Source organism: Peromyscus leucopus, chromosome 8a (assembly GCF_004664715.2).
Source record: "Peromyscus leucopus breed LL Stock chromosome 8a, UCI_PerLeu_2.1, whole genome shotgun sequence".
NCBI classification, from domain to species: domain Eukaryota; kingdom Metazoa; phylum Chordata; class Mammalia; order Rodentia; family Cricetidae; genus Peromyscus; species Peromyscus leucopus.
Genome location: NC_051085.1, coordinates 28,468,691 through 28,496,619, shown reverse-complemented (window position 1 = coordinate 28,496,619; position 27,929 = coordinate 28,468,691). Strand labels below are relative to the sequence as shown.

Sequence of the window (27,929 nt, the reverse complement as noted above, 5' to 3'; positions counted from 1 at the left end):
GGGAGTGAATTAGAAGAGAAATTAATTTAATTAAGTACTCCATCTGTTATTGTGGGTTGATTGTTTCCACACTTGGCCTTAATTAAGATGCTGGGAATAAATTAGAGTTTGTTTTGATATTTGCTTTCTTGTTATTTAGGCAGATAAAAATCTTTCAAGTAGACTGGGAGTGGCTATGCTCACCTGCAATTCCAGCACTTGGGAAGACTGAGATGGGAGGGTTACTGAGTTCAAGGTCAACCTGGATTACACATGGAGTCACTATCTTTTAAAAAAAAAAAAAAAACCCTAGTGACATCATAACCATCTTAGTCTGCAGCATTTTCTATGATATTCACACAAATAAAAAATAATAGCCTAGTAGGTTGACCCACCCTCACATCTACATCATCAATGACCTGCTGGAGTGTGTGAAGGAACTGGTCCTTTGGAAAGATAACCGCAGGATCTCCATGACTCAGAGCAACAGCAGGATGTCCAAGAGGAGTTTCGATGAGGGTCCGGTGATGATGGTGTGTCAGAGGCCTTGAACCAGACCAATGACTCATTGCAATGAACACTTTGTGTGTATGGGGGGAGCTGATTGGACAGAAGGGTCCACTGCATGACACACCACAGCACCCAATGCCACAAGGATGAGCGAAAAGGTTTTGGAAAGATGGAAGAGCGAGGTGGTTCTTTTGTACGTGTGTGTTTTGTTTCGTTTTTAATTGATTTTTTTTTGGGGGGGAGGTTCTTTGGAGGGGATGCTGCAGGGGTGAGAGAAGGATTTGGAGGGACTGGGAGGTGAGTGGGATTCGGGTGCATGATGTGAAATTCTCAAAGAATCAATAAAGAATTATGTTATCAAAAATAAATAAAATACCCTAATAAAGCAATTCTCAGAACATATCCACGCATTATGCATGACACATTACGGTATTCGGTATTTGCCTTCCCAATTAATTATATAAAGGACACAGAACATAATTTACCTCTGTTTAACTGACACAGAATAATCACTGATATCTGTATATAATAAGATAAATCTTTTCTATACAAAATTTTCAGATGAATTCTTGTTTTATATTTTAAATTTTTTAAACTATAACTTAACTAGTTAATAAATAATATAATGGTCATTTCCTCTATCTCAAAATCTCCAATAGTTATATTAGAACTCTGTGTGAGGAAACCCGGCCTGGTGATACATGCTTATGTTCTAATGCTTGAGGGCAAGAGGATCAGAGGTTCAAGGCCAGGCTTAGCTACATAATGATTGTGAAGCCATGCTGAGCTCCCTGAGAGTCTTAAAACATACACACATATAAACAAAAACAGTTTTGAGGACATAAAATACGGATTAATAATTTCTACAGAACCAAAGTTCACATTTAGGACAGACGACTAGAAACCAACTCTCAGTTTTTTTCTTTTGAGTCTTGATTTAAATGCAGCTTAAGAGCTGGAGAGAGGGCTCACAGGTGAGGGCGCTTGCCACCAAGCCTGATGATCTGAGTTCAATCCCCAGGACCTACACAGTGGAGAGAGAGAAGTGATCCCCTCAAGTTGTCCTCTGAACTCCACGTGTGTGTTTTTGCATGCACACACTCATACCTATCTACCTACATACAGATATACCCACACAAACAAAAAAAAATGCAATTTTTAAACTGTCGCTTGATTGTTCAGAATTGACGATCTCAAATGACTAGAATCGGTAAAATAAGCTCTCGCCCATCTCCTGTGGGAAGCAGCTGGGCTATTCCTATCAGCAAAATGACTCCCCCTCCACTCTCAGGGGCAAAGAACAGCCAACACCAAACATTTTCTGGATGCTCCCCGGGTTTCTAGCTAATTGAGTCACAATGTGCTTCTCTCATAGAGAGAAGAAACCCCCAAGTCCTGATGCCCTCCTCACTCAAGCTAGATTTGGCTGCTGGAACATGCCTAACCACCAGCCAAAGGTGTGATCCATTCTGCTCTGGCTCTTCACCATGTATGAGATGTTTCTTTCATATATACATTTATGGTTTAGTTATTATCTATCTCTGTGTTCTAGTAAATAACCCTAAATGTATCTTACATTCTTGTATTTGGTTATAATATTCAAAAACATTTAATATTCCTATATATTTCTAGCAAAATATCCTCTTGTGTAAAAACCACTCCCCCCAAGAAAATGCAAAACCCCGTTTCAGCCAACCAGACCCAGAAAAGATGACCTAGTGCACACTGAGAGAGGCATCATCTCTAAAATGAGACATCACCATCCAAAATGTCAAGAGAAGTGTTTTCTCTGGAAAGTGGTACACTTCCCAGATGTTCTCCTTAGCACTGTTCTCCTTACGTGGTTCTGCCAGAGTTGCTATCAGCAAGAATCTCTTAGCAGTGAACTCTCAATTCCCACACCCCAGGAAAACCAAAGAACCCACCAGCTTGCACCCGCCACCTGGAATCTTAAGACTGTTGTCTGAAGCATAAACCAAGTTAATCTTATCAATAAGAACCAGGAGTCACATATCCGGATAAAAACCAAGAGTCACATATCCAGGTAATATCCTGAAAGATCAAAGAGGAACCACCAGTGACTTCTTACCTCTTCGGATCCTCAAGCAGAAAGGGCTGAGATTTTGTCTTCACCTCACCTTATCACTTCCTCTCTCCGCCTCCTGAGTGCTGGGATAAAAAGGTATGAGCCACCACCCCTTAGCCTCTATGGTTAGCTCTAGATCTCAGGCAAGCTTTATTTGTCAGAACACAAACAAAATATCACACAACAGTCATCTACACAGTACCAGAAGACTGATGAACATTGCATGGTCATAAGCACAGCAGAAAGCCAAATAAGGGCCAAGTTAGATTCCCAGCCCCTACATCAGGTGGTTCACAACTGCCTAACTAACTCCAGTTCCAGGGATCTGCTGCCCTCTGCAGGCCTCTACAGGCACTGCACTCACATGCACAAACCCTCACTCACACAGCTATATACATATACATAACTTACATATTTTATTTAACTTTTTTAAAACTCCTAGTTCTGCCAAGCGGTGGTTGCATGCCTTTAATCCTAGTACTCCAGAGGAAGAGGCAAGTAGATCTCTGAGCTTCTCAAGGCTAGCCTGGTCAAAGAGTGAGTTCCAGGGCAGCTAGGGACTACACATAGCAATCCTATCTTGAAAACTAAAAAGAAAACAAACCACCTAGTTCTTATATATTTATATAAAATTCCTACTTCACAAAAAAACAAAACTAGTTAACAATTTCTAGTTAACTAGTTAACAAAGAATTTTTCTACCTGTTCCTTTATACTGTAAGGGAGAAAAAGCTACTGTTAAAAATAAGAGATGGGGGGGGGGGCACACCTTTAATCCCAGCACTGGGAGGCAGAGGCAGGCAGATCTCTGTGAGTTCGAGGCCAGCCTGATCTACAGAGTGAGTTCCAGGACAGCCAGAGCTCTTATACAGAGAAACCCTGTCTCAAAAAACAAAAACAAATGAGAAAGAGAGAAAAGAGAGAGAGAGAGAGAGAGAGAGAGAGAGAGAGAGAGAGGGAGGAAGTTGCAGTCAAATAACTCGGAGTTATTTCAAAGGTTTTTGTAGGGGCTGGGGAAATAGCTGGGAAAAGTGTTTCTTGCAGAAGCATAAGGACCCCCATTTAATCCCAGGCACCACATCAAAGCCAGGCACAGCAGGATATGACTGTGACCCCAGGGCTGGGAGGCAGGCACAAGCCTAGGGCTTCCTGCCCAGCCAGCCCAGCTGAATCAGTGAGCTGCAAGATCAATGGGAGACTCTGTCTCAAAAAGTAATAAGGTAGAAAGGGATTAAATGTCATTTTCCAACCTCCACAGGCACGCATGTGTACCAGCACACACAACTGTACACACACACAAACGTATATACACACAGAGAGAGAGAGAGAGAGAGAGAGAGAGAGAGAGAGAGAGAGAGAGAGAGAGAAACAAGGGTTTTATAAAGAAACACTTGTACACTGCTGTATGTTTAATTCCTCTCTTATACACATTTTGTCTTTTGATCTGTACAGCATCGACATGAGGTTAAGCAAGAAGGAATTACAATCTGCATTTTCACAGTTAAAAGTATCACACAGTTTAAATGACCAGAGTCACACAAGAAGAAATTTCAATAATCAAAACTGAAGACACAGTTGTTTCTCCCCTTACCCCACTGGACCCACGCATGAACTGGAGCTTAGAGTCTGAAACCCATCTTCCCACAGAAGAAATCTTCCACTCTGTGATCCGGAATATAGGCTAACTATTCAAATTGTTTTAAAGCTCCTGAGACCTACAATATCAAAGCATGCTATAATACTCCAACATTAAGAATGTATTTCGGTAGACTGCCCTTGGGGCTTTTACATTTATCATTGCGCTAGTAAGAACTATACCAAATCTTGCCAAAAAGAAAAAAAATCCCGCTTACATAAAGGGCCATCCTTCCCAAGGCCCACCCTGAGCAGAAGCAGCCATCCTTTTCAAAGCATGAAGTGAATACAAGTCATAAAGCACCCATCCTTCTTCCTGGTGCATGGTGGTTCACTGCTCTCCTCAGTCGTCTTACAGGCTACGAGGCTACAGAACACTGTTCTCTGGGATGCTGGAAGGATCTCATTATTCACACCTCCTGTAAGCTGTTCGGATATATATCTGTGGGTAATATCAGAAGTACCAACAGCTGGACAGCGAACAGGTTTCATCCCCTGTTCCTGGATCACAGGGAAATCGGTCACCTTTGTGGAGGACAGAGTGCCAGTCATCATTTCTGTTCTATTTTCACAGCAACATGAACTCCGTTTTGGTGTTTCAGTCAAGTGTTGGTTATATCAAGTTTGTAGAAGAAGCTCTAAGAGACTGACTGGATTGATGATGCTTGTCTGGTTCATGGACAGATGGACGGACCCTCTCAGTGCACAGTCAAGTGCCTACATATACCCAAAAGCCGTTAACCATTTATTACATGAATGGGTAGGTACTTCTGAAATTGCAGAATTGCTTTATTTCTAAAGAAATAAAGTGGGTCATTATAAACCATGAAATGGTCAGCCAGACCCACGGCTTTCAGAAGTAACCACAGAATGATCTGGCCTAAAATGTTGGGAGCCATTTCTTCATATAATCTGTGACAGTTTTGACCACAAAGTACCAGGTAATTGTTAGCACTCAAAAGCATGGCAAGTCATCAGAACGAAGTGAAGATGAAATGCATGACTAAATGTCTGTCCACTGCTTTGAAGTATTTGTTTAAATAATACAGTACTCACTTCCACAGTCATCTTGAAGATCTACAGTAGCAAATGGCATGTCTGTCAGAGAATCCACAGTGCTGGCTTCTAATTCCCCAGAGACTTCCTCTTTTCTTAACATACGTTCACACTCACTGCCATTTATTTCTCCTGCAACACACCAGAAAAAGAAACAAATATCGTTGAATTGTTATTGTTAAACTCCTACCCAGAAACCAAAACACCTCAGTCAAGTGGACAATACACAGCAACCTGCATAAGGAGAGGTTGTGACTTGCTCTTTTAACATAGTCATGTTTTGAAAGGTGCATCTTCACATTAAACAGTAAGCTTTCTAATAATTTAACCCTTTTCTAAAGCACAGATGTCAACAGAGTAAATCAGTAATCTTCCATCTGTAAAAAACAAATTTTTCACATCTTTTGACAACAAACCAAGTTTGTTCCTTCACTTGCTTATTGTGTCTTCTCATGTTTACTTTCAATAATATCAGCTATCTGGGGGACTTGAAAAAACGTTTTGATGTTGCTTTTATTATTATATATTAATTACACAATACAGGTTTCATTGTGACATTTTTCTAGGTGAACATGGTGTATTTTGACTATGGTCACACATACACACACACACACAACACACACACATACATACATACATACATACATACATACATACACACACACACACACACTTCACTCTCTCATCTCTTCTCACTCACATTTTGTGTTCTAATATCTATAAGCTTGGTTTTTTTCCCCCTTCCATAAATTCTTCCATTCCACCATTAAACTTAACACTGGAAATCTAGTTAAAAATACTTGACTCTAGGGGCCAGTGAGATGGCTTATTGGGTAAAGGCTCTTGCCATGAAGGTCTGGCCACCTGAGTTGGATTCCCCAGAACCCATGCAAAGGTGGAGAGAACCGATTCTAATTGTCCGCTGACCTCCATACATACATAGGTCATGGCATTTATGACCTCCCACATACACGAGAGATTTTTAAATACATGGTTCTAAACATGTATTTTTTGATATTCATCTATGAGAATCAAACCATCCTCACAGGATTTTGAAACAGCCCTCCCATATCATGCACTAAGTCACACTTCACATTTGGTCTCCGTTTTCTTGTTACGGGTGGAACACCCACAATGCTGTGGGTAGAGGGCTAAGGAAGAGAAGACTTGAACTGATAAAGTTAATTGCTAAGTTTATCGGTTCGTGGCCTCCCCAGTACTATTATTCACCATGCTTCTATTAGCAGGCATAAATGTCATTTGTACTGAACAAAATCCAGGAATAGTTACATAATTTTCACCCAGTGTTATCAATGAAGACTAACTTGCCTTGCAAACTATTAAAGAAAACATGCATTTTCTTCTGTTGCAATCCTCTATTTTCAAATGCAATACAAATGCAATAACTCTAACACACATTCCATTAAGAATATGTCTTACATGGCTGGAAAGATGGCTCAGGGGTTAAGGGAACCGGCTGCTCTTCCAGAGGACGTGGGTTCAGTTCCCAGCACCCACATGGCTAACAGCAATCTGCTAATTGCAGTTCCAGAGGCTCCAAAACCTTCTCCTGACCTCCAAAGGCACTACAAACTTCCAGTACAGACATAACACACAGGCGAAACAGCCATACACACAAAATAAAATAATAAATCTGAAGAAGGAGGAGGAGGAGGTGGCAGCTTACAGGGCTAGAGAGATGGCTCAATGGTTAACAGCACTTGTTGCTCTTCCAGAGGAGCAGGGTTCATTTCCCAGTGTCCAGCCCAAGCACCCACATCTGGAAACTCATTCACTGCCTGTAACTCCAGTTCTGGAAATTTCACACTCTCCTCTTGTCTCCTTAGGCACTGGATACTGCACTATACATACATTCAGATGTGCTTGTAAGCACGCACGCGCGCGCGCACACACACACAAACACACACACACATGCACATATTATAAATAAATCTTTTTTAAATTATATATATATTTAAATTATATATATATATATATATATATATGTATATATATATATATATATATAAAATCCTGGCAGTGGTGGCGCACGCCTTTAATCCCAGCACTTGGGAGGCAGAGGCAGGCGGATCTCTGTGAGTTGGAGGCCAGTCTGGGTTACAGAATGAGTTCTAGGAAAGGCTCCAAAGCTACACAAAGAAACCCTGTCTCAAAAATACCAAGAAAGAAAGAAAGAGAGAGAGAGAGAGAGAGAGAGAGAGAGAGAGAGAGAAAGAAAGAAAGAGAAAGAGAGAGAGAGAGAGAGAAAGAGAAAAGAGAGAAAGAGAGAGAGAGAGGGAGGGAGGGAAGGAGGGAGGGAGGGAAGGAGGGAGGGAGGAAGGAAGGAAGGAAGGAAGGAAGATAGAAAGAAAAGGGGAAAAATTATAGAGTACCAAGGAAATAGTTCAGAAATATAGTACCTCATATGAACAAGACCCTAGTTTCAATCCCTAGCACCCAAAAAATCTAAATAAATAAAACAAAAAAAGAATATGGCCTGCAAACTGGGACTGTCCAGGCCTGCAGTCCTAGTGATTAGGAGATTGAAGCAGGATGACCTCAGTTTCTAGTCTTCTATAGCATGAGTCCAGTGGCAGCCTGAGTACCACTCGTCTTGGTTCTAAAAACATACATTCTAGCTCCCCTACCTTCTCCTCCTCCAGGCAGAAAAGATAAATAAAAATAAGGTTAGGGTACAGGGCTTCCCTAGCAAAATGTAATGCCCCAGTACTTTAAAAACTGTATATATTTTACAATATAATAACTCTCAATAGTTCACAGCTACTATGCATACTAAAAATATACATTTTTATTATAATTTGAATGAGCTCAAAAATTATTCACACACATATTTTTCTGGATTTTACAAAAAGGACAGTATCTTTCTCAGTCATGTTCAATATCAAAAGGACACCAAAAATGCCTTCTTCAAAATGCCACTTACACAATTCAGACTGTGTGGGGTGGTTTGGATGAGAATGGCCCCCAGAGGCTCCCATGTTGGAATGCTTTGTCCTCATTTGGTAGACCTGTTTGGGAAGGCTTAGGAAGTATGGCCTTTCTGGAGGCGATGTGCCACCGGAAGCGGGCTGTGAGGTTTCAAACCCCATGCCATGCCATTCTCAACTAGGGTACAGTCTGTCTCTGTCTCTCTGTCTCTCTCCTTCCTCTCTCTCCCTCCCTCCCTCTCTCTGTCTCTCTCTCCCCCACCTCTCTCTGCCTCATGGCTGTTGTCTAAACATGTAAGCTCTCAGCTACTGTTCCAGCGCCATGCATGCATACCTGCCTGCTGCCATGCTCCCTGAGATGACGGTCATGGATTATTCACCCCCTGAAATCATAAGTAAGGCCCCCCAATTAAATGTTTTCTTTTATAAGTTGTTTTGGTCATGGTGTCTCCTTATAGCAATAGAAAATTAACTAAGAGTGTCTGGTACGTACATGTTCAACAAATTTTAGAATATTATAGTTCTATTCACCAGGTCAGAATACTTGAAAATCACAAGAATAAGTCAAATATTAGCTTTCTGCATATATCCTAGCATTTTAGAAACACATATGTAATTTCAACTTAAAAGTTTAAAGAGATCAATATGTATCTTGAATCTTTATAGGCAGCTCCATGTAAAGGATCACCACCCACCAGGCAGCTTATACACAGAAAGCTTTTAACAAAAGGGCACGTGTAAGCCAGGCATGGGAGCACATACAGGCCTCTAATCCTAGCACACAGAATACTAAAGCCAGCCTGGGCTACAGACTGAGACTGTGACTCAAAATAACAATACCAATAAGAAAATTGTTTAAAGTGCTTATACAATTAAACATATTACCTATATACAACCCATAACATATGTGAAGACTGCATAGAAACCAGAATGAAAGAAGTAAATAAACCCAACTATGACTCTCCTAATTTTTTCTCAATCTAAGCATTTAGTGACAAGAAACAGTTCAGTGATAGTAGCATGTCAATACTATTTCCTCACTCTAGTGCCATGTGGAAAGTTCCTGACTTACAATGGCTTCAAGTACAACTTTTCAACCTCATGACGGTACAAAAGCTGGCTATCATTCCTACTACTGTGACTAGAGGGATGCTCTCAGAGCCAAGGAGGCAGGGCATGGGGTGGGGTCAGGATCTCAGAGCCAAGGAAGCAGGGCGTGGGGTGGGGTCAGTCTCCAGAGTCTGAGGGATGCAGTCAGAATCTTGTTCTCTGTTTAACTTTCCTTCCTGACAGCTATTCAGGAAAGCAGTGAATATTCAGTAGAAATAATCAAATTTTGAGGGTTAATCTCCTCACAGACTAGGGACATGAGATATGCCCTCCACCCCTTGTGATGCTGGCAGGAGCCCCAGCTTCCAGGTAGCCCCATGATCTTGAGATGAAAGAACCAATACTCTCGAGCAGGCTGTGTTGCTAAGCAATGATGCTCAGCGGCTAGGTGTATTTGAAGGCCTATTTTCCCCTTACAGTAGTTGCCACTTAACAATGAACACGTTCAGCACAGATTCTTGGCAATATACAAAAGAGAGGAAACTGACTTCTGGGTTGTAATACATTCTGAAGACAAAGAGAATAATTAAAATAGCATGGTGAATTAAGCCATTCTTTAAGAAGTCCTTGGTCGAATTGAATTTTTAGTATCTCATAAGAACAATTAAGCATCCCTGCCGAGCAAGCAAAGCAAATGCTAAGTGAGTCACTTGATGAAGCCAAGGGAAGACTCTCACAACAGCAGAGATGATCTCAGGCACTGTACCAAATCCTTCAGGGTCTGGATCCCACCTTCAAGCCTATTAGACCAGGTCTACAGTGGTGTAGACCAAGCCAGCCTCCAGAATTCTTTAAAAGCTCCTGGTGATTCTAATGTGCAAGGGAAGTTGGCCACTGCCCAAACTCTCACTTTTGCTATCCCTTGATTCTACTCTAAATGATGGATGGCAATAAAAAGTATGATCAACCGCAAAGTTAAAATGCCACTAAGGGTGCCAGCAATCCAATCTCCTTCCAGGTACCTAGAGATTCCTCTGGCCACCCCAGGAATACATGACACTGTATCTGTCCACTTGTCTGTCCTTCCCATGAGATTCTAAACTAAAGAGATCCAATTACCTACCACTTTAATCACTTGGTGAGAGGGAGAACTTCCAACAATTATCAGTAAACAGGGTCACCCTCCTCTACGGTCCTCCAGTGCCCCCTTTCATCCTTCTACTCCTAGCCCTGAGCCAGCTCTCCTCAGGCACCCTCCCAGTTTTTACTGAATGACTGGACAAATGAAGTACCCACCTGGGAGTGGTTACTGATTCACTGTACTGCAGCTGTCTCAAGACCCATGAAAAACAATGGTATTTAATAGCAGCCTTTCGACACGGCGGGTTCTCTCATTTTCACAGGATGAATAAAGGGCATAAAAATGAAAACTAAGAAATGGGGGGTGAGGATGCAGCTTATCTGCAGAGTGCTTGCCTAGCGGGCCTGGCCCTGGGTGCAATCCCATACACCAAAATCAAACTTAGGAACTAACCAATAGAAGAAGAAGAAAAAATTGAAACATAATATGAATTACTCTATAGCGTTCTCCTTTTGTTTGCTTCCTTAGTTTTGGGTTTTTTTTTTTTTTGTTTGTTTGTTTTTTTTTTTTGTTTTTTTTTTTTTTTGAGACAAGGTCTCCTATATCCCAAGGTGGCCTCTAACTCAGCATGTACTGAGGATGACCCTGAACTCCTCATTTCCCCACACCCTCTTAGGGATTACAGTGGTACACAACAATGCCCACCCACTCTCCATCATTTTAAATAAAGCAGATTAAACTCAAAAGCAAGGTTATATGGGAACTGACAAAATTCAAGAGCTTAAAACACAAACTATCTTCCATGTTTAGAGACGAATAGAAGCAATTATTGTAGACAAGACTTATGAATTCCAAAATGAGAATGCTACCTACAACTCAACCTTTTCCCCTCCCTTTTCTTTTAATCTCGACGACACTAACGTGATAGCTTTAATTTGGGGGTTAGCAAATTATTGGGTTCTACTACGCCATCTTCATACACATGTATTGCTGTCCTTTGCTCATAATAGTTCCCCTTGCCCACCTCCAGCTGTTTCCCCATCTTCCTCCTTAGGCCCCTTCACTGCTTTCCTGTTACCCAGATTTCACTACATTCTTTATTGTCTACCCCCTTTAGAATCCCTTCCTCCCCAACATGATCCCCTTTCTAGTTTCATGACCTACAAGCACACATACATACATAAAGACACACATATATCTACATATGGGATTTTAATTTAGCTCCCACACATGAGAGAAAACATAGTGTTATTTGTCTGAGGCTGGTTTATTCCTCCTAAGGTAACCGAAATTGCCAATAGCCTCTATATTCCTGCAAATGTCATGACTTTGGTTTTCTTTGCAACGGCAAAAATTGTGTTTTATGGAATTTTGTGGACTATAAATGTACCACCTTTTTTTTTTTTCTCCGTTCATCTATTGGTGGGCATGGAGGCTGGTTCCATTACTGAATAGTGCAGGAGTAAGCATGGATGTGCAGGTATCTCCTAGTTAACTGACTTAAGCATCCTTTGAGTACATACCCAAGAGTAGCATAGCATAAATACCCAAGAGTGGCAGAGCATATATACCCAAGAGTGGTAGAGATGAGCCAGATGGTAGTTTTGTTTTCAGATTTAGAGGAACCTCTATGCTGATTTTCACAGTACTACACAGGTTTACCTATTCACGTATTCAGCAGTGAATACAGATTCATCCTTCCCCACCTCCTAGCTTTTGTTTGTTTCTTTTTGAGACACCATCTTTCTATGTACTCCAGGCTGGCCTTGAACTGGAAATCCTCCTGCCTAAGCTACCAAGTGCTGGTATATGCATCACGTATCTGTCTCATATGTCTTGAAAAGCAGCGCAGATCATTCCACAGAACGTTATTTCTCGAACCAAATTTCAGGAAGCCTTGCACCAGGTCTGTAAGTGCTAGGATCTGGGCAAAAGCTGAGGGACAGAATTAAACACATGCATCACAACCACACTTACACAAAGTGTAAAGACTTCACTTTAGAAAAAGTGCCTTCAAACAGTTGATCCTTAAGCATGTAAACCATAAACTGTTTGACTGCTTTAATGCTGCTTAAATACATGGGCCTGAGAGCATGGGCCTATAATGCCAGATAATTGGGGGCTGAGACAGGACTGTAAATTCGAAAGCACCCTATACAACTAACTTAGTGAGATTTTTGTTTCAAATTAAAAGTTAATGAAGCCTGGGATATACCACCATGGGAGAGTCTTTGCCATGTACCAGGCTGAGATTCAACTCTACAAAGTCAATACATAAAGTCACCTAGGCCAGGCGTGTTGAGTCACACCTGCAATCCCAGCACTTGACGGGCAAAGGCAGGAAGATAGGCTGTCCTCAAAATTTGATCTGCCATTAATTAAAATACATACATATATATATATATATATATATATATAATATATATATCTTTTGCACAAATCCAAATAACCACAGGGGTAAATGTTACACTAACAACAAAGAAGAATCGACACTAGAAATTAGCATTACTAACACTAACCAACATTTATACAGGTACTTTATGCTGGTCTCAACTAGAAGCACTTTGGGAAGCAACTCGCTTCATTTATACAACTATGGTATCAGGGAAGACTATTGTTACGCCAGCCAGGTGATTTAGTAACTTGCCCACACGCAAAGTAGATTCAGGAGCTGCCGTCTGGATCAAGTGACTCTGTTACATGACCCACAATTCCCAGAATCAACTATGCCCTGTAGCCTTACCATACACTGGCCGCAGCACTGTAAACTGGGGCAGAGCACAAAGTGATGTACCAATAGACCATGAGCAAGAAGATGGTCTAGGGTTCTTACTAAAATCTGGGTTTCTATCATGTACACTCAAACAAGACTCCTCACAATCTCACTGAAGAAACAAAAGAAAAGAGGAGTAACTTAAATGCTAACAGAAACAAACACTGCATGCTCACCCTGGTGACTGACAACAACAGTTACGACGAGTGTAACAACAGGGAAAAGGTGACTCTGGAAAAAAACAGATATATGAGGACTGGAGAGATGGCTCAGAGGTTAAGAGTTCTAGAGGTCCTGAGTTCAATTCCCGGCACCCACATGGTAGCTCACAACCATCTATAATGAGATCTGGTGTTCTCTTCTGGCCTGCAGGCATCCATGCGAGCAGAACACCATACATAATAAACAAATCTTTTTTTTTAAAAAAAAAAAGAAGATCTAAAAACAAAACAAAAAGAGGTATGTGGTCAAGGGTCTAGCTCTTGTAGACTTAGTGTGCACAAAGCCCTGGGTTTGATCCCCAGCATTACAAAAATAAACACCTAACTACATTCAAATATTCAAATCATAGGTCCACTTCAGCCAAGGATTATCATCAAAGTCAAGCGAACAGAAAACATAGACAGACTGCCTAAGTCACACAAAATAGGCTTCATATCTGAACAATGATATACAGCCCACGAAGCAAGGCTCTCTTCTGATGCCTGAGCTAAACAGTTATAAAGAGGGCCTATCGTTCATTGTGGTCTAGCTCCTCCAATTAGCTGCTAAAAACCGTAGCACAGCAGGTCTCCAGAAATGTTTCAACTTCAAGGCAATCAAGCTACTTAACCTCATGCTTCCCCTTCCTCATCATGAAAAGGGAACAATCTAAATTATTAGGGAGAAATTGACAAGTCAACGCTACAGGAAGAAAGGACCAGCAACCCTGACAAGCACCTTAAGCTTTGTTACTATATTGGAAAAGACGTAAAATATGCTAACAGCATCCTAAACTGCAAAGCCACACTGTGTAAATGGGTGGGAAGAGTCCTCTTTCCTTGGGTATTTGACCTATTATCCACACCCCTCCACCTCATTAAAAAAAAAAAAACTCAAGCAGCAACATTTTAGCATCTTCCCACAAGATACGGATCCTCTCATTCACATGAAAGTTATAAACACATTTACACTATTTACATAATTTATATTTACATATTTAGCATGTTTGTACAACATGTTTTAATATTATGCTTTGTATCCGTTTAGTATATAACGATCTTGACGAACACCTTTTTTTCCCCCTAATTACTTTTTAGTTCCTTTCCCTCAAAGTCCAGCCCCTCATTCCTACCCAAGTGGAGCACACAGCAAAAGCTGACCCAAGCTGAAGTTCATTCTGGGCGCCAGCAAATTGGCGCCAGATTTTTTAAAGGGCTCATTTCCAAACCTCGAATAAACCCTAAATGATACAAGATGGTGTTTAGATGTTTCTATTTGCCATAAAATATATAAATATAAAATGGAGATTTAGGGATTTTTGTCTCTCTCTTGGTTTTGTTTACCGCTCCAACACAGTAGGAAGGGATGTGTTGCAAAAACTTTGGGCCATGGGTCACAAGATCCGAAGAGGTTTAAAGATCACATCCCTCGCCACCCGCGGTGTGGAGTGGTGCACGGACATGCATCCCTGCAAGCAAACTGCCCTGACCACGGGGGATGCACCGTGCTGCAGGGGCAGCGCTGTATCGTTGGGGAGCAGGAAGGGAGGACTGGCGTGGGACTGCGGGAGGCCTGGGAGGCGGAGCAGGGCTGACGAGCACGCCCCACGGCAGAGGCGGCCCGGGGCGCGCGGGGCGGGGCGCTCGCTCTCACCCGCTGCGGGGCGCTCCATGGTCGCGGCGCGGAGGAGGAGGAGGCGGAGACCCGGGGGACGCGGGGCGGCGGGGGCGCTGGCCGCGGCGGCCAGGCCTGCGGAGGCGCGGAGCCCCGCAAGGCGCAGCATCCCCGGCACCCGCCGCTTCGGGAGGAGCCGGAAGGGGCCGACCCGCCTGGGCGCGGGGACCCGGATTGGGGCCCGGCTCGCGGGGGCGGGGCGGTCCCCGGGGCCCCGCGCTGGGCTCCGACCTCTGGCCGCCCTCCGCTATTTCCTGCGGCGCGGCCCTTCCCGTCCCACGCTTCGCGGGGCGAAATTGGGACCGGCTGAAAGCATTCCTTGGCCTGCTCTCTCTTGAGAACCCGGGTGTTTGGTTTCGCCTGGAGCTTTGAAAACACAGTTCTGATTGCAAAATATGAGGGAAGAGCGAGATGTACAAGAGCAAGGTCTTGTATGTGGGTATAACGAGATGCTATATTTACTTTGCTTTACAAAAGAAAGAAAGAGAGAGAGAGAGAGAGAGAGAGAGAGAGCGCCAAATTGGGATGCAGTCTGAAATTTTTAACAGCAGTTTAATAGCTACAAGTTGAAATAGCTAGATGAGTGGAAATCATCTGAGTTTTGCAGAACAGGGTCCTCAGTATCTGAGTAAAATAGAAGAGAAAGCAATTTATTTTTTAAAAAAATAGTAAGATACGAATACTTTTTGCCTTAGTACAGAATGCTACTGGCTTTTCCCAGCCAGGGGCGAATAGTGGTTATTGGGTTTGTTCTGTCGGTGGTGGTGGTTTGTTTGGGTTTGGGGGCGTTGTTGCGAGCAAGCAGGCAGGTATGCGTAGTTGGTATAGCTAAAGTTATATTATGCTGAGGAATATCACACAAGGTTCACACTCTCAATTCCTAACTGTGGTCATAAGCCTATGTCCCCAAGGCTGCTCACCTGTGCGACGCATCTTAGCTGAAGGTCCGGTACGGTCTCTAACAGAGGACTGTGATTCCAGGGTCAGGATCCTGGGGGAGACCCTCCAGCCACAGGGCAGGTCAAGGTAGTGTCTCTCCAGATGTGCAGAGCATGTCTCTTGATCTCTGCTTATATACTGTCCAGTGGGTGTTGTGGTGGAGTTCTAGATATGTGTCTGGTTATCTTGAGTGAATGATGTCACTGGGTTCTGGTTATCGATGAGCTTCCTAAGAAATTTTTACACGTCTAAAGGCCTTTTTTTTTTTAAACTATGCTTGTTACAGAGGTTGTATGTTTTAACTCAAGAAATTAAGGTGCTGTACTGTCAACAACCAATTGATCCAGCCCACTTTGAGAACGCTTCACTTACCAGGAATATATCCTAGAATGGGCATGAAAACAAACGAGACCCCCCACAGAACTACAGTAATTGACACAAGTTGTCTTAGTGGGACTCCAGAACTGTGTAGGTGGAGTTCGAGACCAACCTGGGGGGTACATAGCAAGTTCCAGGTCAGCTTGACCTACACAGTGAGACCCTGTCTTTAAAAAAAAAAAACAATAATTAAAAGTTGACATGAAGACCATGTACTGGAAAACCCCCAAAGAGGGTAACTATGACCTCTAGCTGTCTGTTTTGCATACCTGTAACACTAAGAAGCTCCTTGCTTAATGTTTAAGGTTCCAGCCCTTTTTGTGCATGTAAGATAGTCTTTTTAAAGGAGCAGACTATCCAATCACAGAGAAAGAACCAAAAGTAAGTATGGGAGATTGAAGCAGGAGGGTCTTGAATTCAAAGGCCAGCCTAGGCCACATGGGGAGTTCAAGGCCAGCGGGACTGGGCAGGGTAGGGAATATGCCACTCTGGCATAAGGATTACTTGGAGCTGAAAGCAGTTTAGAAGCCACAGACAGGGAAACAATTCTTTGCTCTTCCCTTTTCTGCCTGGAATTAGAACATATTTCTCTTGGTAAGGATTTTTTTTTTTTTCAATTTTAAAGGTCTATTTATCTGACTGGAGTGTAGGGATAGCACACTAAAACAGCAGGATTAACGTGTAAAGGAAGCCAGAAGCCAGTTTGCAAAGTCTGAAGACCCCCCACCCCCAGGCTTTGTGTAACAAACAGCATCATCCCGAAAAAAAATAATGCTATACAAACTTGGGAGACATGGGTGCTGCCCCTCATGTATGGTCGGATGTTTGAGGGGTTTCTTTCCTCGGCTCACAAGCCCACTCCTGCATTTCCTCCTTTTAAAAAGCAAAAAACGAAACATGGTGTTTCTAATCCTGTCTCCGTGGTGCAATCCTTAGTTTTGAGACATAACTTGCAGTGGTGGCATTGGGACACCAACCCAGCCATAAAAACCTTTGACCTGTAGATGGTAATCTGTCCCGCCTGCAAGATGTGCTGGGGCAATTAAAGGAGCCGAGTTTATGGGAGTAGCCAACCAATGATTGGTGAGGCCCGTACTAAGAAAAGGAGCCCACACCCAAAACTGCCTGGATGACCAGGAATTGGGGGCTAGATATCCCGGAGTCCTAGGATAGAAAAAAAAAAAAGATTCCTAATGATATTCTGCTATCTTCGTAGATCTGGTGCCTAGCCCAGTCATCATCAGGGAGGCTTCCTCAAGCAGCTAATGGAGCTGTTGCAGAGACCCACGGTTGTTTGCTTTTTCTCTCCTTTGGAAGCCCGCCACCCACCTCCCAAATACATCACACATGGAGGCTCATTCTTAATTATGCATGCCTGCCTTAGCTTGGCTTGTTTCTAGCCAGCTGTCCTTAACTTTAAGTTATCCCGTCTGCCTTCTGCCTCTGGGCTTTTCCCATTCTCTTACTTCTATAAATCTTACTCTTACTCCATGGCTGGCTGTGTAGCTGGGTGGCTGGCCCCTCATGTCCTCCTCTTTCTCTGGCTACTTCTCTCCTCTCCTCCCACATTTCTCCTTCTTTATATTCTCTCTGCCTGCCAGCCCCGCCTATCCTTTTTCCTGCCTCGCTGTTGTCAGTTCAGGTCTTTATTAGACCATCAGGTGTTTTAGACAGGCACAGTAACACAGCTCCACAGAGTTAAGCAAATGCAACATAAGCAAAAGTAACACACCTTAAAATAATATTCTACAACAACCCACAACCAATCATTAGAAAGCCCAAATTGGAGATCTACATTAGGTCTCTCCCTTTGAAGCTCAGGGAATCCCTCAGAAGAGGGGGAGGAAGAATTGTAGGAGGCAGAGTGGTCCAGGACACCAGGAGAACATGGCCCACAGAATCAACGAAGCAGGGTTCATACTGGTTCACAGAGACTGAAGCAGCAATCACGGAGCCTGCATGGGTCTGTCCTAGGTCCTCTGCAAATACGTTATGGTTGTTAGCTTGGTATTTTTGTAGGACTCCTAACAGTGGGAGTAGGGGTATCTCTGACTCCTTATCCTGGTCTTGGGACCCTTTTCCTCCTAATGGGTTGCCTCGCCCAGCACTAATATGAGGGTTTGTGCCTAGTCTTATTGTGACGTATTATAACATGTTTGGTTGATATTCCTGGGAGGCCTACTCTTTTCTGAAAGGAAACAAGAGTGGATCTGGGGGAAAGAGGATATGTGTGTGTTAGGGGGCATTGTTAAGGAATATTATTTTAAGGTGTGTTACTTTTGTTTATGTTGCATTTGTTAACTCTGTGAAGCTGTGTTACTTTGCCTGTCTAAAATACCTGATGGTCTAATAAAGAACTGAAGGGCCAATAGCAAGGCAGGAGAAAGGATAGGCAAGGGTGTCAGACAGAAGAAATAGGAGGAGAAATCAGGGAGGAAGAAGAAGAAACAAGAGAGGAAGGAGGAGGAGCCAACTACCCAGCCTCCCAGCTACACAGCCAGAGACAAAGTAAGAAGGAAAGAAAAGGTATACAGGAATAGAGAAAGATAAAAGTCCCAAGGCAAAGATAGATGGGATAATTTAAGTAGATCTGAAGAAAAAAAAAAGCAATGAAAAGAAAAATAAAAAAAAAAGCTAGCAAGCAAAATAACGCAGTAGCTAAAGTGCCACGGCAAGCCATTTTAAAGGAAAATAAAGACATTTAGTGTAGTATGATAATTTGATTCTGTTGTAGCTTTTTATTTTTTTTTTTTTTTTTTTTTTTTATTATGGACAGAGAATCAAGTCTGCAGGCATACCGACTATCTGACCTGAACTTCTACACTCTGAATGACTGCAGAATAATGCTAAAAAGAAATTACAAATAATCATTTTTATTTCTAAATCAGTCACATAAGAAAAGCTAAGCAATAAGACTAAGCCGGCATTTATAAGTAGGACTAAGCCTCTGTGTGTGATTTATTTGGGAGCTGGGTTGCAGGCATTCCCCCCCCCACAAAGAGCAAAAACAACCAACAACAGGGAGATGTAAGCCCTTCAAGGCATGTGAGTGGCCAGGCTCTTCCCCAGGCTATTCTAAAGGTCATAATGGCTGGTTCCAGCCCCTCAAGACACAGGCAGCCAAGCTCCACCCTATAGGGAAAAAAAAAAAAAGCTCAAGATCAGGCCACCCTAGAAAGCTCCATCCCCAAAGAAACCCTTTATAAAGCCTGCCTCTGCTGCTTCTCTCTCAAGCAGAGGCAGCCACCCTCTTGTGTTTCTCCCAATAAATCTCTTGTGTGAGGTTTGTTGTGCAGTGTGACTCTGTGATATCACTTGGCTCCTGACTGCCAGGACACCTTTCCCTTCAAAGCTGTAACACTTCTGGAGAAGGGGGGGGGTTGTTGAATGAAAATGGTCCCATAGGCCTAGGGACTGGCACTATTAGGAGGTATGGCCTTGTTGGAGTAGGTGTGGCTTTGTTGGAGGAAGTATGTCACTGAGGGGTGGACTTTGAGGTATTTGATGCTCAAGCCAGGCCCAGTGTCTCACTCTCTTCCTTCTGCCTGCCAATCTGGATGTAGAACTCTCTCAGTTACCTCTCCAGCACCATGTCTGCCTGAGTACCGCCATGTTTCACGGACTAAACCTCTGCACTGTAAGCCAGCCTCGGTGAAATGTTTCCTTATAAGAGTCCCTGTGGTCATGGTGTCTCTTGGCAGCAATAGAAATCCTAACTAAGATAGGGGGAGGGGAACTGGGAGGAGTGGAGGGAGGGGAAACTGTGGTTGGGGTATATTGTATGAGAGAAGAATTAAAGGAAAAAAAAAAAAAAGAGCCTGGAATTGGATGGCTTCTGAACTCAGATTCAAGGGCAGGCACTAAGCATGCTTTGCTTTATCTGTTCTTTGGTTACTGGCCAAAATCTGAGCATGCTCTCTGACTCTCTGGCCTTTCTCACTGTTTCTCTGACCTCCATTCCTAATTTTAAAAAGCGTGATTTCTCTCAACCTCCCTCTTCCCAACAGTGACCAGGATTTACAGCTTCCCTGCCCTGGTTGTTTTTGAGTCAAACTCGGTGGCAGCTAGTCTTATGTCAGCTTGACACACAAACTTGAGTTATCGGAAAAGAGGGAACTTCAACTGAGAAAATGCCACCATAAGATCTAGCTGTAAGGCATTTTCTTAATTAGTGATGGATGGGAGACACCGCTGTGGGTGGGGACACCCCTGGGCTTGTGGTCTTGGGTTCTATAAGAAAGCAGGCTGAGCAAGCCAATAAGCAGCACCCCTCCGTGGCCTCTGCATCAGCTCCTGACTCCAGGTTCCTGCCCTGTTTGAGTTCCTATCCTGACTTCCTTTGATGATAAACAGTGATGTGGAAGTCTAAGCCAAATAGACTTTTTCCTCCCCAACTTGCTTTTTGGTCATGGTGTTTTGTTGCAAACAAGCTCTAATTCTAAATTATTTAATTAAAGAAACTAAGACTCCCAAAGGGAACCCTGGATTGCTTGGTACTGTTGTTTTCCCATACCCGGAAGTCGAGAACAAAGCTTCCCTGTAGAACAAACTTACTTAATGCCTTTACTTACCATATATTTGCCGGTCACCTTCCCACAGTTGGCCCTTGCTGCTTCCTCCCCCAAGTCTAAACCCTCTTTTCTTTTGCCTAGTCTCTTCACACTTTATCACCCCGTGTTATATAGTAAGGTCTGGTAGTCCAGGTAGTCTGAAAATGGCTATCTCACACCAGAAAGGCGAAAAACACGGTCATTGCTCAGTCCTCGAGTCTGCATGTCTCAGTCTGGTGCTGAATACAAGGAGGATTCCTAAAGCGCCATTGGTCTTCAGGCCACCTTAGAAGACTAAGTTTTGGGTCCTAATATCATCAAAGGAATGCAGCAGTGGCAATAACAAAGTAGATGAACTTGTCTGAAAGAGTGGAGGCAAGTCACCACAGAGCAATAATAAATAAATAAATAAAATAGACATAACCTTCTTCCGTCTCCTTTAATTGGGGGGCTGCCACCAGAAGAGGAGGCTCACTTTTAGGGTGGGTCTCCCTACTTCAAATATTATGATCAAGAAAATTCCTCACTCAGGTTGATTACGGATCCAATCAAGTTGGCAACCAAGATCACCATCTTTTGACGGGAAGTGGCGCCCCGATGTCTTGGGACCAGAGCTACTGTAATGATGCCCTGGGGATATGTGTGTCTCCTCCAGAGAACAGTGCCTGGACCGGACCTTCCACCTGGGTTGGGTGCCCCACCTTCCAGTTTCACTACATCTGTGCCTGCCCTGGCAACCTCTTTTGACCATGCTGCTTACTGTTTCCCACATTCGTCCACCTGAAGATGGAAACTGTGTTTTCAAATCTTTGGGTTGCCAAGTACACAGAGGTCACTCTATGGGTATTTATTTAAGGAATGAGTAAAATCTTCAGATTTCTAACTACTCATATTTATCAAAAATAAATAACACAGCACACCCGAATGAGTTTCAGAAAAAGGAGGAGGGAGGGAAAGAGGAAAGGGAGGGTGGCAGGGGGAGAGAAGGGCAAGAGGAAAGGAGAGAGGAAAAGAAAGGATGTCACATGGCAACCTTAATGTTTTTAAGCTTTTCCAGCCTAAAGCGAAAAATCAGCTGCCATTGGCATCTGTGATAAAAGTCTCTCTTCTGGGGGAAGATCCACCTCAACTCCCCTCCCCCATCTCTTTCCCTAAACCTGCCTCCTCAAAGCCCACCAAACACAGCTCCTCCCCCAGAGAGGTGCATGACCACTCTCACAGGGTATATGAGCTGCACCCCCCAAAACAGACACATGTTTCTTGCTGTCTCTCATCCCTGTGTCTTCTCCTTGGGGCTGAGGAATCACCTGGGAATGGTTTACCCATTAAACCAGGGCCTTTTCCTAATTTGGCCTGATTTGGATTGCTGCATCGGCCTATCAGGGTGCAAAAAAAAAAAAAAAAAAAAAAAAAGTATCATCCTCTTGGTTCTTTCCGATTATATCTGGCTTTCCCCAACTGTGTCTGGTGTTGCTGATGAATTAATCCAGACTGCCACTCATTCCCAGAGCTTGCCTCAGTGAGCTCTCCTGATCGAGCTGAACCCAGGAAGCCATCTCTCACCAGAACTGTTACCTGCTGGCTCTCAGGGCCACTGTGGATTCTCCTAGTCTTTATGGGATGATGGTCCTTTGCAAACGAGACCAATTCTTCCTGATACACTGTGTCCTGCTGGAAGGTTGACCAAATCAAAGGTGTTATTTAGAACTTCTGAGAGTTACAGAATTTGTTGAGATAGTTAAGTTCCTTGTAATATACCCAGTCTTTCTTCTTTGTCTGGACAGTGTACACTGTCAAGATGGTTACACTAGAAGGGTTCCGGTTCAAATTCCTACATGGTTCCTATAGCAAGAGCTACTGTTGACCTTCAGAACTTGTTGCTGATTGGCTTATGCATCCTACCACACTCCTTTCAGTATAGACAAGGGCCTCACTTCTATTTGTGGCTAGCATCCTTTCCCTGTGAGCATCTACCAGAACAGTTTTTCTCATTCTTATTCTAGAAACTGGCTTGTCCTACATATAAATGACAGATGCCAACGCTTTCAGAGGGTGAAGTCATACGGTTTTATAAGCATAGTCAAATATCAACACAAAACTAAGTCTCTTGGTAACCAAGGGTGACTCAGGATGACATTCCATTATGTCGGAGGGGAACCACAAAACATGTTCTTTTTTAACATAACAATTTTAAGATACCTCCTACCATCAACACCCCCCCCTCCGTTTTTTTGTTGCGGAGGATCTCACCCAGTACTTCTTACATCCTAATCACCTGCTCTACTACTAACTACACCACCAGCTCCTGTCCCTACTTAATTACTATTTTTTCCAGTACCCATGCGTTGAGAAAGGTCTGATAATATTAACTGTTAGAATTTGAATTTTTAAAACTATTTTCAACAGCTCTAACTACAAATCTATAATTCCTGAGTTTGTGAGTCACCGGTGTTGTTTTATAGAATTAAATGCAGGAGAATTTATGGAATGAAATAAAATATTATTCCTGAGCTAGAAATGCAGTTTTATTGTAGAAAGCATTTGACCTGCATTTGCAAGGATATGTGTTCCATCCTCACTATCACAATATATTATATAAATCAGAAGTATTCAGGAGTATTATCGATGTATATTGATATAGAAATGTACGTGTCCTTGTATTATGATTGCATACATTTCATAAAAATCATATTATATACAACACTGTAACCTACATTCTAACAGCACAACCTTTTAGAAGCAATTTCTCATGTCGTTTAGTATTCTTCTATATCACAATTTCAGCTTTATGTAAGATACCATAATGTATTCAATTTTCTGTTGATTTTATTCAGTCTCGTTTAAATTCATCTCAGTGTTTCATTATTGATTATTATGATTGAAGGAAACCCCACAGAGTGGGGGCTTCCTCCGGGAACCCGGATTAGGCACAAACCACACCCAAACGCCTGTTTTCACAGAGGGATCCTTTATTAAGTGGGGAAGAAAAGTTAAAGTGGCTGCTTTCTGACTCAGACAGAAAAACAGCAGCAAATGACCGTACAGGTGTAATTTTAAGACGAGAAAGAGAAGTGTGTGTTAGAACAGGCTAGGACGCAGTGGTACAGGAGATAGAGGACAAGGGAGAAGGAGAAGGGAACAAGGAAAAGGGGACAGGGGTCCCCAGAGAGACAAAGGACCGCCTCTAGATAGAGGAGAGACAGACAGGGCACACAGGCAAATGGCGGTTTATAAAGGTAAAGGGGAAACCCCGTGTTAGGGTGAGGTGTTTAATTTTAACTGGGCATGTTAATTTGGTGAGCCGAAGGGGGCTTCTGATTGCTGGACTTCAATACTTCGATAGCTGGACCTTGGTAGTCAGCCTCGGGGAGGAAGTGGTCAAATAAGGGAACAGACCTTGGTGGCTAGCTTTAGAAATGCAATCTAATGGTTTTTAGCAAGGCAGAGGGAATGGGGGAGAAGGGCAAGGCCTGCCAGAGCCACATATTCAAGTAGGCTAGTGTCCCTTCAATGATAATTTTTGTCATTCTTTGAAGATATTCTATTACTTTTTTAAAAGGTTCTTTTTTTTTTTTAATTATTTTTAGTGATATGTATGTGTCTGTGTCTGTGTATAGGAATGTTCATGTGAATGCAACTCCCCTTTGAGGCCAGAAGAGGGTGTTGGATTCCTGGAACTGGAGTTACAGGCTGCTGTTTTGAGTTGCCCAATGTGGGTGCTGGAAAATGGACTCAGGTTCTTTGATACACACTCTTAACTGTTGCAACACCTCTCCAGCCCCAGTTGCTGTGGGATAATATTCTTGTACACAATAAATATTTGTCGCTTGTATTGGTTTAATAAAACACTGAATGGCCAGGAGCCAGGCAGGAAGTATAGGTGGGATGACCAGGCTAGGAGAATTCTGGGAAGAGGATTCTGGGAGAGACAGGGTTGCCAGCTAGACGCAGAGGAATTAAGATGAGAATGTTGAACTGAGAAAAGGTACCAAGCCACGTGGCTAAACATAGACAAGAATTATGGGTTAGTTTAAGCATAAGAGCTAGTTAGTTATAAGCCTGAGCAATAGGCCAAACAGTTTTATAATTAATATAAGCCTCTGTGTGTTTATTTGGGATGAATGGCTGTGGGGCTGGGTGGGATAGTAACTTCTGTCTACACCCAGTATTTTATTTCTTAAATTAACTTCCCAGGAAGGAGCTTGATAGATAAAAGATCATGACTATTTATGAGGTTTTTGAACCATATTGCCAAATTACCCACCAAAATGTTCAAGCATATGTATATGCTTGCCTGACACAGTGGCTCACATTTGTTAGCTCGGCACTGGGGAGGCTAAGGCAGGATGACTCCAACAAGTTCAAGACCAGGGCAGACTACGTACATAGTAAGTCTAAAGCTAGCCCTGAGCGCCACAGCAAGACCCCATCCCTTCCTTCCCCCCAAAAAAATTATAGGCTTATAAGCAGTTTTTGGAAGTTCATTAAATCCTACTACTTTGAAGTTCTTCCCTGATTTGTCATCTACAAAGTACAAACAGTTATTTTAGCTTCTTATTTATTTGGTTGTTAATGAATCTGAATATTGTTTGATTGGGTCCCAGAGAATGTTCACTTTGAACTTGAACACCAAGGCCCTGGGGAGCAGCCAGTGTCAGGAAGGGTCTCCACTGAAGTCCATTTATCTGAAGACCAGATCCACCAAAGAAGAGCCAGATTGTCTTTAGCCCTCCAACTGCGATTTTATTAACCAAGGAATATTAAACTGAAGTCATAGAGGGAGAGCCCAAGCATTCATCACTACAGGAAATTTTCTCTGAGCCATTCTTTGTTACCTCTAAAGTCATCTACTGCCTCTTTGAATCTGCCTGCATCACCCGGTTCTCTCTCTCTCTCTCTCTCTCTCTCTCTCTCTCTCTCTCTCTCTCTCTCTCTCAAAGAGTGTTTTTAATTATCTATTGTTTGCTGTTTATTTTGGCTTGGTTTTTGTTTTGGTTTGATTTACTTTGTTTTTAGACTAGCTCTCATGTATCCCAGGCTGGCCTCACACTCACTATGAAGCAGAGTACGACCTTGATTTCCTGACCTCACAAGTGCTGAGATTGCACGTGTGCCCACTAACAGGCCGAGATCAGGCCCTTTTTTGAGTTTTATATAACTTCTATGAACATCTGCATATTAATGTGTGTGTCTATGTTGACTTCTATAATTTTTCTATTATCTTTCATGTTGGAGAATCTTTAGAAGAAAAAAGGGACATTTTTTCACTCCTAGAGAGTCATATGTATTTGATAGTCACTTACATGTCCTTATATAGAAAACACTTGGTTATTTTTTAACTTACCTTTTGTTTCTACTTCATAAAAATCTATTTATTAATGATTTTAAATTGTGGAGGTTTTTTTTTTCTTTTTTTGCCGTTGTTTGTTTTCATCTTTTTCTTTCAGAGACAAGGCTAATGTAGTCCATACTAGCTTTTAACTCCTTGTTTAATCAAGGATGACCTTGAACTTCTGATCCTCCTGCCTCTACCTCCCAAGTACTATGACTACAGGTGTACACCATCACATCTGATTTATGTGGTCCTGGGGATTGGACCCAGGGCTTCAAGTAGAGGCCAAGCCTCTACCACCTGAGCTGTATCTCCAGCTCAATACATATATATAAAGAAAACATTGCTTTAACTTGTTCTTTATATTTTAATTATAAACAATAGCATTATGAAAATTTGATAATCTGTTATTTTATATATTAATTTCAGCTAGTGCTTTTATAACTTTGCTTTGATGGCTTAAAGTGTTTTCTCCTTACAATTATTTCTTTACTTATTTTAATTTTTATTACATGTATCTATTTATGTATGTGTTTATTTATTTGGGAATGCACACAATATGCAAGAGTCCATTCTGCCTTCTACTAGGTTGATCCAAGGCCTAGAACTCAAGCTGTCAAGCCTGACTGCAAGCAGCTTCACTTGTTAACCATTTCACCAGCCTGCATTTGTTTGAATGTTTGATGACAGGGTCTTATTCCAGCCCAGCTGGCCTCAGACTCTCAGCAATTTTCGTGACTCAGCCTTCTAAATGTTGAGATTACAGGCAGGAGCACCACATCCACTACAAGAAGGCTCTTACACTTTATTAATATGCTCACATATCATAATTCATTAAATTGCTTTAAAACTCTCATGAGAAGCAAGGGAAAGAAGTGGGGAGGGTGTAGCAGAACACTTAGGGTAAAATGCAAGTGGGGTAACAGGGGTGAACCCCAGAAAACTTGCTTATTTCCCTGCCTCTGGTATAGCTATGAGGACCAGCTGAGAAGTGTTCATTTGTTTAGGAGGATGCTGAGGCATAGACCAGGGGCTTCCACGCATGTCCGGTAAGCACTCTACCACTGAGGAACAGCCCCAATCCCAGAATTGAGATCTGACTCCGGGAACCCATACAGAAAAGGTTGCCAAAGCTACTATATATAGCATCGCTCAATCAGGAAAACGCAAGGACAAGTCTCCTTTGTAGTGATGGGGTCTTAAGTATCCCCAAAGTCCAAGGAAACACAGATTCTGTTCCAAGGTAGTAGCACTACTGAGAGGCGATCCAACCTTTGGGAGGTAGGGTCTAATGGATCGAAGTAAGGTCATTGGGGCATACCCTTGAAGGAGCTATTGGGTCCCAAAATTACCATTCATTCTCTCTGTCTGATCCTCTCTCTCTCCCTTCCCCTTCCCTCCCTCTCTTCTCTCTCCCTCCCTCCCTCTCCTTCTCCCTCTCTCTTTCTGTGTATGTCTCCTATCTTCCACAAAGTGATCCACCTTCCTTCACCACGCACTCCTGGCCCTGAGACTGTCTGCTCGGCCTCATTACAAGGCCCCAAAGCAACCGAGCCAGCTGACCATCACCAGAAACCTGCAAAACCATGAGCCAAAGCAAACAGTTCCTCCTTGAAGTTGATTTTCTCAGATATTTTGTCACCGACACAAAGAGCTACCTAAAACATGTGGACACAGGTCCTCGAATATACGTAGTACCTCAGGATGATGAGATTTCCCCAGATTCTTCCATCCTTT

The 27,929-nt window shown here is 42.7% G+C and overlaps 1 protein-coding gene across 5 annotated transcripts in view; it reads right to left on the bottom strand.

The window, feature by feature from the left end:
* Positions 1–15,078, bottom strand: part of Akap7 (A-kinase anchoring protein 7) — a 139,434-nt gene extending 124,356 nt beyond the window's left edge. For 3 of the 5 annotated variants that reach the window (XM_037200444.1, XM_037200445.1, XM_037200446.1), the window contains exons 1-2: positions 14,973–15,078; positions 5,267–5,398 (exon numbers count right to left, since the gene is read on the bottom strand). In XM_037200444.1, coding sequence (XP_037056339.1) covers positions 5,267–5,398; positions 14,973–14,991 — 151 coding nt within the window. In that variant the 5' untranslated portion in view covers positions 14,992–15,078. The remainder of the gene's footprint in view (positions 1–5,266; positions 5,399–14,972) is intronic. The other 2 variants (XM_037200448.1, XM_028877399.2) reach the window with 2 other exon arrangements.
* Between the last annotated feature and the right edge of the window lie 12,851 nt (positions 15,079–27,929).